General features: G+C 44.8%; 1 protein-coding gene across 1 annotated transcript in view; it reads right to left on the bottom strand.

Moving 5' to 3' along the window:
• Positions 1–465: 465 nt before the first annotated feature.
• Positions 466–12225, bottom strand: part of SIAH3 (siah E3 ubiquitin protein ligase family member 3) — a 45363-nt gene continuing 33603 nt past the window's right edge. Inside the window, exon 2 of the mRNA XM_010583405.1 lies at positions 466–1253. Coding sequence (XP_010581707.1) covers positions 660–1253 — 594 coding nt within the window. The 3' untranslated portion in view covers positions 466–659. The remainder of the gene's footprint in view (positions 1254–12225) is intronic.

The following is a 12225-nucleotide window of genomic DNA, read 5'->3' as shown; positions in this document are numbered from 1 at the left end:
CCATCACGATACAAGAGTGAGATTTAACCCGTGACCACCCACTAGCTGTCATCCCCAATTTCATGCAGGATGAGGCTTCCCAGGTGCCGGCACAGTGGAGAGGGTGACTTTTTCTTCTGAAGATTTCGTTGTCTGGGTGGTGGAGGTTGCTTCCTCAGAAGCTGAAGGGAGCTCTGAAACGGCAAGCTCCACAGGGCTTGGTTGTGACCACAGTGTAAGAGTTAAATCACTATTGCTAGTATTGAAACCTGGGTGCTCTTGTCCCTTAGTGGAATACTTTACCTTTTAGCAGGCATGGAGAGCCTCCTTAATACCAGGCAATTAGGCCGACAATGAAGAAAACACATTTGCATACCACGCTCAGACCAAAGGTTTCTATGAGTCACCCTGGGTGCAATTTCCAGGAGAAAGCGTTGTTTCCATTGTTGCTGGAGGGCGACAATAAATTGATTAGCCTCTTTAAAATTTCTCATAAAATTGTATTAACAAAACGGTAAATACATTACACAGAGACCGTAACCACAGGATGTTTACATAATGCCCACTGTGGACGAGTACTAAATACCATAAAAGACCTGAGACCCCCCCGAAAAGTCCGCAAGTTCTGGCTCTCACAAGGCAGCTAGAGCACCATGGTTCCTCCTCCTCCTCTTCCCCCTTCACATTTCAGCTTCGGCGTTGTGAACTTTGCTGGTGGTTATTGCAATTCCTATCGCTAGGCTTCCGTTGTCGGAAAAGAGTTGAGCCAGGGAAGTGTTCAGCACAAGGCAATCCCCATCCGAAATGACAGAGTCAATGCGCTCCAGTACCGACCTGGGGGTCGCCTCCCACTTAAGGCGCCTCTGGTTCCTGTTGAGCTCAAGCCGGTAGGTGAAGTTGTCGGCTTGGGTCGGCGTGCCGATCAGCATCATGGTGGCGAAGAACTGGGGGTGGCCTTCGTACTTCTCCTGCTTCCTGAGGACCAGCAAAAACTGGTGGCCAAGGCAAGAATGCATGATGATCCAGTCCGTGGGTGCGGGCAGGTGCATGTCCGTGGCCAGGAAGACAATCTCTGCCCCCTGAAGGATGTTGATGCGGTGGGTCTGCCTCAGGTGGGACACCACCACCTCCAGGTGCCCTTCCCACGGGCAGGAGAAGAGCGGGCACGTGCAGGGAACCAGCTGGGGGTCATGCACCGCTTCGTGGTGATGGCAGGGAGGAAGGATGCCTTGCTCCGCAGATGTCTGTGCAGCTGCACAGCGGGCTGGTGCATACTGCAAAAAGAGAGAAATTAGGTGTGATAGCAGGTAGAGCAGGAACCGGTGCAGATATCCAAGCTGCAGACCCCGCAGACATCAGTCACCTAACACCCCGCCTGAAACAGCACCGGTGGGAACACCAGGATCTCGGCACTCCGGAGACCCGGGGCAATCCAGACCTGGATCTGCACAGCAAAAGGTGCTGGCAGTTGCCTTGTTCGTTGCCTTGTTCTCCAGGAGAAGAGAGAAACGGTTTGAGTCATGATAAGTCACTTCAGATGAAAGTGATGTATGTGTTTAAAGAGCGATTTCATTAGTTCGGGGGGGAAAATCTGATTAAAAAGAAAAAAAAAGCCCAACAAAGGAAGGACAGCATGGGGCATTTTATATAGTTAAGGCTCTTGCAGCTCGGAACAAGGAAATGAAATATGTATGGCTTTATTATTCTTTAATGAAACACACTGGCAAATACAGGCATTTCTCCCGAAACAATATGCTTTATAACACCCATAATTTGTGAAATAAAAGTCAGTTTTTATTGTATATGATGCCTTCTTTTTTTTTTTTGGTCCATATATTCGTGCTTAATTGATGCGCTTACCTCCATAAATCTTAAATGGCTCTCAAAGGTGGATGGATGGCAAATTTAGGGCATTTTTATACTAAAGTAAATTTGGATTAAGGTAGGGCAGCTAGCTAAAAAGGCAGCAGCTCTTGCAGAAGGATTCCATGTGAGAACTAGGAAGCAAACCACCCTGCCTCTGTCAAGCAGATGTTGCTGAAGAGAAATGAGTAGGTCCTATTCAACCAAAAGCGTATCCACATGTAATGCTATTCAGGACGAGTAATGGCTCTTTGCAATAACTCTGTGCGTAGACAAACCCTAAGGCAAAGGGATGCCGGTCATGATTCATCCTACCCGATTTTAAACATTTACTTCAGCCACCCGAGACGGAAACCCGGTTACTTTGGACTGCCTCTGCAGTCCATAGGGAGGCAGCCCTTCCCAGTGGTGGGTTCAGATCTTAGCTGGAGTAATTCACCTCCTAAAGGTGGCACCGGCTGCCGCCGGAGGGACTAAGGCTGAGATCCAATCTGTCTCGTTGCCCCTAAATTTTAGATGCTGAAACGTAGGAGGACATTGTCTCTCTCTCAACTCCTTTGGAGATACTTACAAGGAATACAAGAATTAAGAGTACATACATATATATGTACATTTTGCTTTAACATAGGTTTTAGGAGGATTCATGTAATTCCCTGAATATTGCCCCACATCTGCTCATTTTAACATATGTACCCCAAATTACAGGAACAACAGTATGGTTCTAACATCTAACAGTTGTTCTCCTCCATGCCACATCCAAGTCATAGTAGATTTGGGCTTTATTCAGCTATTTTTGAGCAGAGATTTGTTTTAATCGGGGGCAAGCACAATCCTGTATAGCAGGTGCCAGATGCGTTGCAAATGGTGCGTTGTCTCATTTCTCTATGGATACCGTGACGGCTTTCACTACAGCCGTGACATGACAGTAAGTATTCTTACTGTAAGCAGTTCTTCCCGCCAGAACTTGCTCTTTTGCTTTCCAGGATGTTTCGGAAGGCCATCTCTTGGATCAGCTGTCCTAACTCTCAGATGACCAGGGCTTCCTTGCCAGCCAGGATGACAAAGTCCTGGATCTCCATTCTCGTTTTGGCAGTAGGTGCCAGGGGATGTGATGGGCAGAGCAGGTTGTGATTGCTGCTGCTGTGAAATTCACGGTTCTCCCCAAGGCACTGGGTGTCAAAGGGAGCTGTTTCTTCTTCCTCTGGCATTTGATACGAAGAATAATTGAGTATTTAAGCCCTCTTATTGAACATTGCAGCTTTTTCTTTGGAGAATTATTACTTCGATAGTACTGTTCTACTTTTCCCTTCCTCATATTTTATTTGTTTTGCTGTATAAAATTCAAGAATATGAACTTTCCAAGAAGATAATGAATTGAGGACAGATAAATGACTATCATTGTCTGGGAAATAAAACAGGTCATTATAAACTAATCGAGGTTTGTGGCTTAAGCTGCCTGCTTATCGTGGTGGGATTACTGGTTCACACTAAATTCCACATTAATTTTTGCATCCCATTAGGATGAAAGTTATGGTTAATTTAAACTCTTTTTGGTGAAGGAGGCAACTGCAATGGCAGATCGTAAAAGCCTTTTAAAAAATCCCTGAAATGCTAATTGCCTCATAAAATGAATTCTAATCTCCCAATCTAATACAGTGGGTGTGAGCAATTACTTTCTCTCACCAAACTGTTAATGCAACATTAGTGATTATACTAATTAAAACTAATGAACTCATACTCACATGCTGATAAACCTCTCAACCACTTGACAAGTTCCAGCCTTCTATCAGTTTTATTTAACTCCTCTTTAGGAAGATGAATCTTAAATTAACCTCTTGAATAACATTCAAAATTAGGTTTTGAAATGTGAAGCTTTATAGACTGTGTATAATTCCTCTCCAAAGATTACCAGAGTCAGAGAAACCATTTCCACTGAGGATGTAATTGAATTTAGAAATGCATTCTCCTAATTTGATAAGCATGGAGAGCAATGGTAACTCATCCATCTAAACTGTATCCAAGGTAAGAAAATACAAATCTCTCCAAAAATCACTGTATGACAAGCACGTTTCTATGGCTCAGGAACTGGAAAAATAAATTATAATGAGCAATTTATTCAATGTATCTTTCTTCTTTCCTTCGTTTGTGATTTTTTTCTGTATGTGTGCAACTAATTAAGAATACCCTTTCACATCTCACATTTTTTAACCATTTCTATGAACCACTTCAGCAAAGGATTTTTGGTCTGACTTTCTTCATTTCAGGTTTATTGAAAATTCTGGAAATCCAGCACAAACCACATGATCTATTTTTATTCTCTGACTAGGTGAGAATCATCTTCAAAATCTGGTTTCTGAATTATTCAACATTCCTGTTTCTAAATTCTAAATTTTGTTATATTCTGAAAGAAATGCTTTGAAATTCCTTGTCTCTATGAAAAAAGTCTCACAGAAAACTAGTATTTTAGTTTTACTTTTGAGGTATGAGTGCAACTATTGGGGTGCCCATGCCCTTGTTGGTCTTCCATATGGCTGTGAATCCAACCTCTAAAACTGAAATGCAAAACAAGCACAAAATGGTCACCTTGAGTGCATTTAAATGCTTGAATAAATATTTATGAACATTTTTTTCCATGTTTAATCTGCTCCAGTATTTACTTTCCATCATTTATTGCCCGATTACCTAATAAAATTAGGTTCATTATATTGTTGTGTCAGTCCAGTATTATTCTCAATTATCTTTTAGCCTGTTGGCCAATTTCAGTCCAATTTAACTGTGTGATAGAAGTCTCAAAGGCTTTAATTTTTAACCGGTTTTGTGAGAAGAGGCAGCAGGGTAGAGAAATGTGACCCTTTCAGGTCTCCAGGGAGGAACAGCTTGCCACGTGGGCAATATTGCATTGTCAGGTAGGAGAGAACCTAAACAACAGCAGTTTGATCCCAAATGTATTATAGGCACCAGAAAACCCACATGAGACAGCGTCTTTATGAACAGGAGAAAAGGCTTCAGCCAGAGTGCTCCTCATTAGACGCGAAATAATCCCACCGCGAGACACCAAACTGCAGGAAACCAGGCTCTGCCGCTCACGGAAAAAATTCTTTTTAATGATGCAGGTTATTACACTGTAATTCTTTTTAAGAACGAGTCATTTGGCAAAGAGCAATCTATAAACACAGGGTGCTTTTCTTATGGGGAAAAAAAAAAAAGAGTTATGTTTGGACCTGGGATACAGGGCTTCTGGGTCCTGCCCAGCTTTTCTACAGACTTTCTGCTAAAAATGCCACAAACCTCTCTAGGTGTGACTCATCTGTTCTAACTTGGATGTCTGAGGAGTAGGTGGCTAAGCCTGAAGAACATCAGCTCCTTTTACAGCCCATGTGGAGCCCCAGCGTGCAATTTACTTCATCCCAAGAGATGCTGAAGGAATATTCCTCCTCCCCCCCCCGCCCCCGACACCTCTCTCTACACGCAACCAGCACCAAACCTATCCTTGGGGCAGCCCCACGGAGATTTTACTGGTTCCTAGGCAAGAAGGAGAAGGGAACCCCTATTTCAGTCTGGAGAGACTTGTACCACTATGGGCTTCTCCTGCTGCACTGGAGACCACACAGTCTGTGGAGAAAGAAATGGATGCCTGTTCACCAGAGGGTGTAAATCCATGGCTCCCTACCACCACCAGTGACCTGATAGAAAATCCAGGGGAAGGTGGAAGGGTAGATCCAAGGGGTAGAGATCTCCAAGAGGTAGAGAAGACACAAGCGTATCTTTGAGTCTGCAGCTGCAAAACTGAGGCACCCACCCAGGAGGAAGGGCTTTGGTATTGCTCCTCACGCTCTGAGGGACCTTGTGTACTTTAACCAGCAAAGACTTTAGGTCAACGACGGTAAAAATAGTAGAAACAGAGGCAGAAACCCACACCGCAACCCTCCTGGCTGAGTTCTTGGCCCTGTGGGGTGCAGGAACCGGCTGTACCACCATCCCTCCAGCCCTGCTTCTCTGCTGCACGTTGGCACAGCTTCAAACGGGAGAGCAAAGGTGGCTGCTGCCCTGAGCAGCCAAACGCCTCGCAATTAAAGTCCCGACTCACAAATGGGGAATTAGCTCGCCGCAAACCCCTCAGGGTGAGGGAGGGTTGAGTCCAGTCCTCTCACCCCATGGGAGAGGACCCAGACCCTGATGATCTGGAGTAAAAGGAGGGCGAGTAGCACCACCACATTGTAGAAGAATAAACGCCGCTTAGGTCTTCAGAGTGAAGGTTGAATGTCACCTTTCGGCACTTTCCAGTGTTCCCCAGTGCTATACTGGGAGGCTGGATGCTTCATTCATGCTTTTACTTACAGTAATGCACATAATGTGCAAAAAAAATCAGCCTTTTACATGCCTATGAACAGTACTAGTGCGTGCCAAGAACGTCCCAAGGAGTGAGGACAAGGACTCGTTCGCTGCCTGGTCAATAAGGGTTTCTGACAGCAAAGCAGGTGCTGTGAATAATCATCTTTTTCCAGACACTTCACAGCTGTGCAGCTGCATTTTATCCAGTGATGACACACAACTTTGCAGACACTCACTAATTCCCCCGTGGGCCGGGCTATTTGCCTGGGGAGGTCAATGGTGTAGTTTGAAGGCCATCACTGTGGGGCTTCTGAGCAGGGTTGTGCAGAAAACATCAGCGATGAAAATCAAGCCGTCGGACACGCCAGCCAACACAAACCAGCAGACAGTGCTCCCTCCCGACCCTGGTCCAGCTTCAGCACCCCCTGAGACATTGCAACCTAACCCTTCTCCTGAGAGGCAACCCCGATCTGCTCTTTCCGTGGATCCAAACTCTTGCGTCCTCAGCCACAACTTTCTTGGTTGGATTACAGGAGACTTGGTAGGAGCCGTGTATGTTCATGGGAGCTGCGAACCTTTGGTGGGAGCTGGGGGCTGCCTCCTGCTACAGCCGACCCTACTCGGATCCAGTTTGCTTTGTAAAACTTAACGTTGTTTGGGATAACACCCGATTCAGGCTGACTTTGAAATGTATTTTAAATTCTACTTACATTTATGTAAACACACATATTTACATGTAGACTCATAACACTTGCAGGTCTGTTTCAAATGTTTCTGAGAATAACGCAGTGGGGAAAAACATGGTTTTGTCCAGGTTAAACCATTCTGGTACCTTTTTTATTTAAAAGATGGTGGGACCTGGGAGGATGGAAGCCCATGCATTTTGATGATGAGCTTATTTTTGCTGTCCTTGTGAAAATAGTCCCAAATTTGTGACTGCATATTTTTTTTAAAACTGCCTCCGAGAAGAGTTCATTTTGTCATGTTCTTCTATGAGGCTGTCTCTGTGTGTCACAGGCGTCCATCAGCTGATATCTATGATGTTGAGCTAAAGTACAACGGCAGTGTATTTCCCCGTTTAGGGTCAAGGAATTTAGGCACAGAGAGATTAAAGTTCCAAGTGTATTGACCATATTTTGTTGCCCAGCTTATTTCACACAGCCCCTGATTTTTCATAGTAGAATTGACTCCTAGAGCACTTGATATTTTCAAAGTCCAGCCTCCATTAACCTCAGATGCAGCTACAAGTGATTAAACTATCCACAAATGAGGTCTAAGACTTGAGGTCGAGCAACTTGGGAGCACAGATCGACTGACTAGAAGCCATCCATGAAGAGCTTGCTGTAATGACTCTCCAGTATCATACTGGGCTTTCCAGTGGAGTCCAGTTCTCCAGGGCAGCGTGGTCTTCCTCCCAGCTACAGGACCTCCTTGCTTATGTGCCATCACTTATCTCTTCCACCACCCTACCTGTGATAAGGGCCAACAAGGGATGTTGTCGCCCTGTAGGTAGGTGAGCAACCTGGAAACGTGCCATGAGAACTTGGTGGATTTTTGGCTTCGACCTAAATATTTCTGCAGGCGAGGAAGGACCCGGGCCTGCAGCCGTGGGGTGCTTTGAGTGAGAGCTCCGTGGCAACTTCCAGGGTTTCTGTTGAAACAAATCGACTTTTTCTTTGCCAGAGATATGTGCGATTTATTCAGGTTTTTTTAGTCTTTTTCCTCTTCCTTGGCTTCTCAGGGTCTGATTGCTTCTTCTCATCTGTATGGAAAATAATTTTCTAATTCTCAGCTTCTTTCTGCCTCATAAAAGCTTTGCCACCCACTAACATCCACCTCCACGTTACTTACACCCACCACACAGGGACAGATGCTCAAAAGAACTATAAAGGTGACATGAAGAAAGTAGTGAGTCTTTTAATCCTGATCTTCATTTAATTTCTCTTCTGCTATTTTTCAGTATGCTAATGAGATTTTCTAAATCTCTCAGATGAAAGAAAAGAGAAGGAAAAAAAAAAACCACCAAAACCCCTCAACCTATTTTGTCAAAAGCTATACTTCCATATCTGAAATTAAGAAGTCCAAGTCAGGGCTCATGTTGGGGATTTATTTAAAATTTTAATTATACAAAATCCCATTCATTATGAATGCATCAGTTGAATTTCTTAAGTACTGAATATTAGTTGCAGCTTTGGCAGTGGAAGGATTTGTTTTCCCTACCACCAAATGGCACCGAGAGTACAACTTCAAGCTCATTTTGCTAATCTCAGTTTGCAACATAATCAGGCGTGACTTGGTGACACAGCGCACAGGATGTGTTAATGGCTGTCCTCGCGCTAATTACACACCTCTGAGTACGCAGAGAAAATGCTGCTTTAGTACATGTCCACACTGTAGCACCACACTTCTCTGTGTCAGAGGACCCTGAATTTTAGATGAGGCCACATATTTTTAGAGGTATTACGGAAAAAAAGAAATTTGTTTTTGTGGTAGATGTAGCAAAAAAATGTTACAGCATTTTAAATGTATCCCAGATGGAAAGAAGACATTATTCTCAAATTAAAACCCCTTGCTTGCCTTTCAAAAATCAGTTTTTTCAGCATAAACTGTCATGCAAGCAAAAAAACCCCAAGAAACTTGACATTCTTCAGTATATTGAAAACAATGTAATTATAATGAAATATAAACAGGATCCATACCAAAGCATTTCAATCTTGTAGATGCTTTCTGAGAGACACCCAAGGGTAGACACTGGCAGGGTGGAGGAAGGTCACAGTCTCCAGTTCTCCTGCTTTAAAACCAAGTTTGATGGACCATTCCCAGCCCAGGTGGGAGGATACCGAAACGTCCTGGGTTTTGGGCTGAAGGGAGATGCACCACCTTACTGACCCTCAGCCAAAGCTGCAGATGGGTCATGGACACCCAGACAAATGATCCCAGTTTAGCTGCTGCGTTTGCTGGATCTTACCTGAAATCACTTTCTGTGCATTCTTTGAGGAATAAAATACATGGAGTATATACAAGCAAAACCATGCACGTGGGCAGTTCCTGTGGAGCATCTGGCACAGTTATTTGCTCGCCAAAATAAATGAAAAGCATGGAGACGAAATGGATGAAATGGAAGCATCTGGACCTGTGGAGGTCTGGCAGGTTGGCAAGTTGACATACATCACCCCCTCTGGGGTAATTGCCCTGTGCCTGCTCCAAGGGCTTAAGCAAGGATGAATCTTAGATTTAAATCTGTAAGAACAGAAAAAAAGCACCCTGGCTTTGAGTGAACACGGTATGAGACCATGACTGTGGGAACAAATAGGACCAGACATGCTCCTAGTGCCCAGAGCATCCTTGCTCAGTGCAGGTTTATCCTGCACCCACGCTCACTACCCTCACCCACGTTGCCTTTCTGCTCTCTGTTACTTGGGTTTGGGACCCCCTGACAGAAACAGTGGCCGGAGTGGGAGCCGGTGTTCCCGCCGTGACCGTGGACAGACTCTGCCTCTGTCATGAGGAGCTTCCCTGAAGTGCAGGCAGCTACTAGGGATGAATCCAGATCCTGGATCCTGAGCTACAGCTACTGTCAGCAATAGAAGTGGAAAGGGTGGGCGGCTGCAGTTCAGAAACATGGTTTTCCTCCTCTGCTGGTATTTTAGAGATAATCAGATCATTTCCCTCTCTGGTTTGGTTCTGGAAGACCCTGAACTTCCTCCTGGCAGAGTGCCCAGCCTCACAGGAGGGCTGGAGCCATTACAGATTCGGAAGAAGCCGGGCTGGAACGTGGGATGTGCCCTTGGGACCTGATTTGCAACTTGAATTCTCTTTGTTGTATTTTAGGACTGAGCACAACGCAGTGACAACAAACCGTAATGCAGAGTATTTAATGTTGCATTGCAACTGCCGATGCACTGGGGCATGGAGACGTTTACCCTCTTCTCTTTGGGCTAGAAGAAGATTTTATACCTTGTTCTAAGCAAGGGTGATGCCTCTAAACGCCGTCCCCTTTGGCAAGTATCAGAAGGCAAGGCACAGGCTATCAGCTCTTGCTCCAGAAGGGCAGGGTGTAAAACCACTGTTTATCACCAGATCGCTCATGAGGCAATGCTGGTTGTGGCTCTGGGTGATGTAGCGAACGGCCTGAATATGTGAAAAGAGGTAATCGAAATGTAGAATTATCTGAAGATTCACTTCATCCTTTATCCACTTTGTATTTTGGATAAAGCTTGTTAACAAAGTGCAAAACCATTATAGGCTTTAATTAAAAGCAAAGTGATAAAGTAGTTCCAAGCTGCATCTGCTCTGTCTGATAGGGGAGGCAGAGTTCACAAGAGCCCTATATCTGACCTTTTGATTTTGTGTCTTACATTCACAATGAAAAAGAAATTAATATGGAAAAGAATTTAAAAAAAAAAGAAAAGAAATGATTGCCCACTGTGCTCATAAACTTACCAGTTCAGACTGGCTCTAATAACTCATCATCCAATATTCATTTACAAGTTACTACAGTAACAGCGTGTCTCCGAGAGGAGCAGATTTGCTGGTGTTAGCTGAGATAATTAGACCAAATCCACCCTGAGACAACCGAAATGCTTCCCTTCCATCAGGCAACCTCCAGCTATCACAATTATATGACATTTAAATCCACTAACTGCTCTTTCAGAAACGCACCCCGGGAGTGCCAAAGGACGGCACAAACATTACCGGTCTGTTGGAAGGAGAGAAGGGATGAGACGGTGGGTGTTGAGCAAGCCCTCGTCCTCTCTTTGATGGGACCCATGTCTCCAATCCCATCCGCACACCCAGCCTGGCCGAGGATTTGCTCGGTGGTCTGCGTCACGTTGCTCTCGCCATTGCCACAGGGTAATGTACAATTAAGCCTATGCCAGGCAGATCACAGCCGAGGTCAGACCCGGGGCTGGGATGGAGCAGAGGGCATGCAATGATGCCGATACTGGCTCCCTGTCCTGTCCCATAGGGCCGTGTCAGTGCCTACATCTCTGTAGCAGTCACTGAGCAACGTATGAGCCATAAGACATTCCTCATTATCGGTTAAGACCTTCTCCTGAGAGCCGTGTCTGGGGAAATGCAAGAGTGGCTTAAAAATCACGCCTGTCTCCCTCCTGCTGAGGCACCGCATGAGCATCTCAAACCCATCTACAATAGCTTGATGTGGCAGAGGTCATGCTCAGGTTTCAGGAGCATTAGTTAGAGAAAAGGGGAAAATATATTGTGCCGGGCTCAGAGCAATTCTCCTTTCCCCTGCACATCCCTGCCTCTTCTCCACTAGTGACTGAGCCCTGAGCTTTCAGCTTGCCCTTGCTCTGGGTGCCTGCAACGTGGGTGCGATGTTGAAGGAAAAAGTCTCCCTGGTACAAGACAACTCAAAATTCATCATTATTCCACTGTCAGCCGAAAGTGTGTCTGGAATTTGTGCAGTCAGTCTTAAGAAAAGGGAAAAAACGCAAAATAATCTAGATAAACCAATGCGAGCTGTTAGCTTTGGGCACGAAACACAAACTGCAAGTCTGGGGAAATTCTTTTAGTTTGTGTAATGTATGCTGATGCTTCATTGATATATTCTTTGAGGTAAGGAAAGGGCCATTTCTGTGGAAACATCTGGCTTGTGTCACAAATACTTCTTTTAATTTTGTGCAAATCATAACCTGCTCCTTCTTCTTCCTCCCCCTCAAATTCTCAAAGAATAGTTCTTCTAGACGTTTTCTTCACATGGGGAGGATGCAGGTGGAAATAAAGAACAGAAAGGGAGGCTCAGTTTAGCCAGAGAAGACAATGTTCCACCTAGAGCAAGAAATTATCCCTATTAATAGACTGAAATTAAAGTGTTTTGTTGAAGAAAAAAAAACCACCACCAACATGCCGCTAAGTTAACATTCATGCTACGGAAAGGTAATGTATTGACAGCCTCCGAGTTTGCAGTGCTCTGCCTCCAGAAGGAGCAGAGCACAGAGAACAACGGCGTTCATTTTTTTTTCCAACTTGTCCTGTCAAAATGCCTCAGATCTGAGACAAAACGGTCTTCCTTAGCCAGGAGAGGTT

Source organism: Haliaeetus leucocephalus, unplaced genomic scaffold (assembly GCF_000737465.1).
Source record: "Haliaeetus leucocephalus isolate CR32 unplaced genomic scaffold, Haliaeetus_leucocephalus-4.0 Scaffold897, whole genome shotgun sequence".
In the NCBI taxonomy this organism is placed as follows: domain Eukaryota; kingdom Metazoa; phylum Chordata; class Aves; order Accipitriformes; family Accipitridae; genus Haliaeetus; species Haliaeetus leucocephalus.
This window is presented reverse-complemented; position numbering and strand designations above follow the sequence as displayed.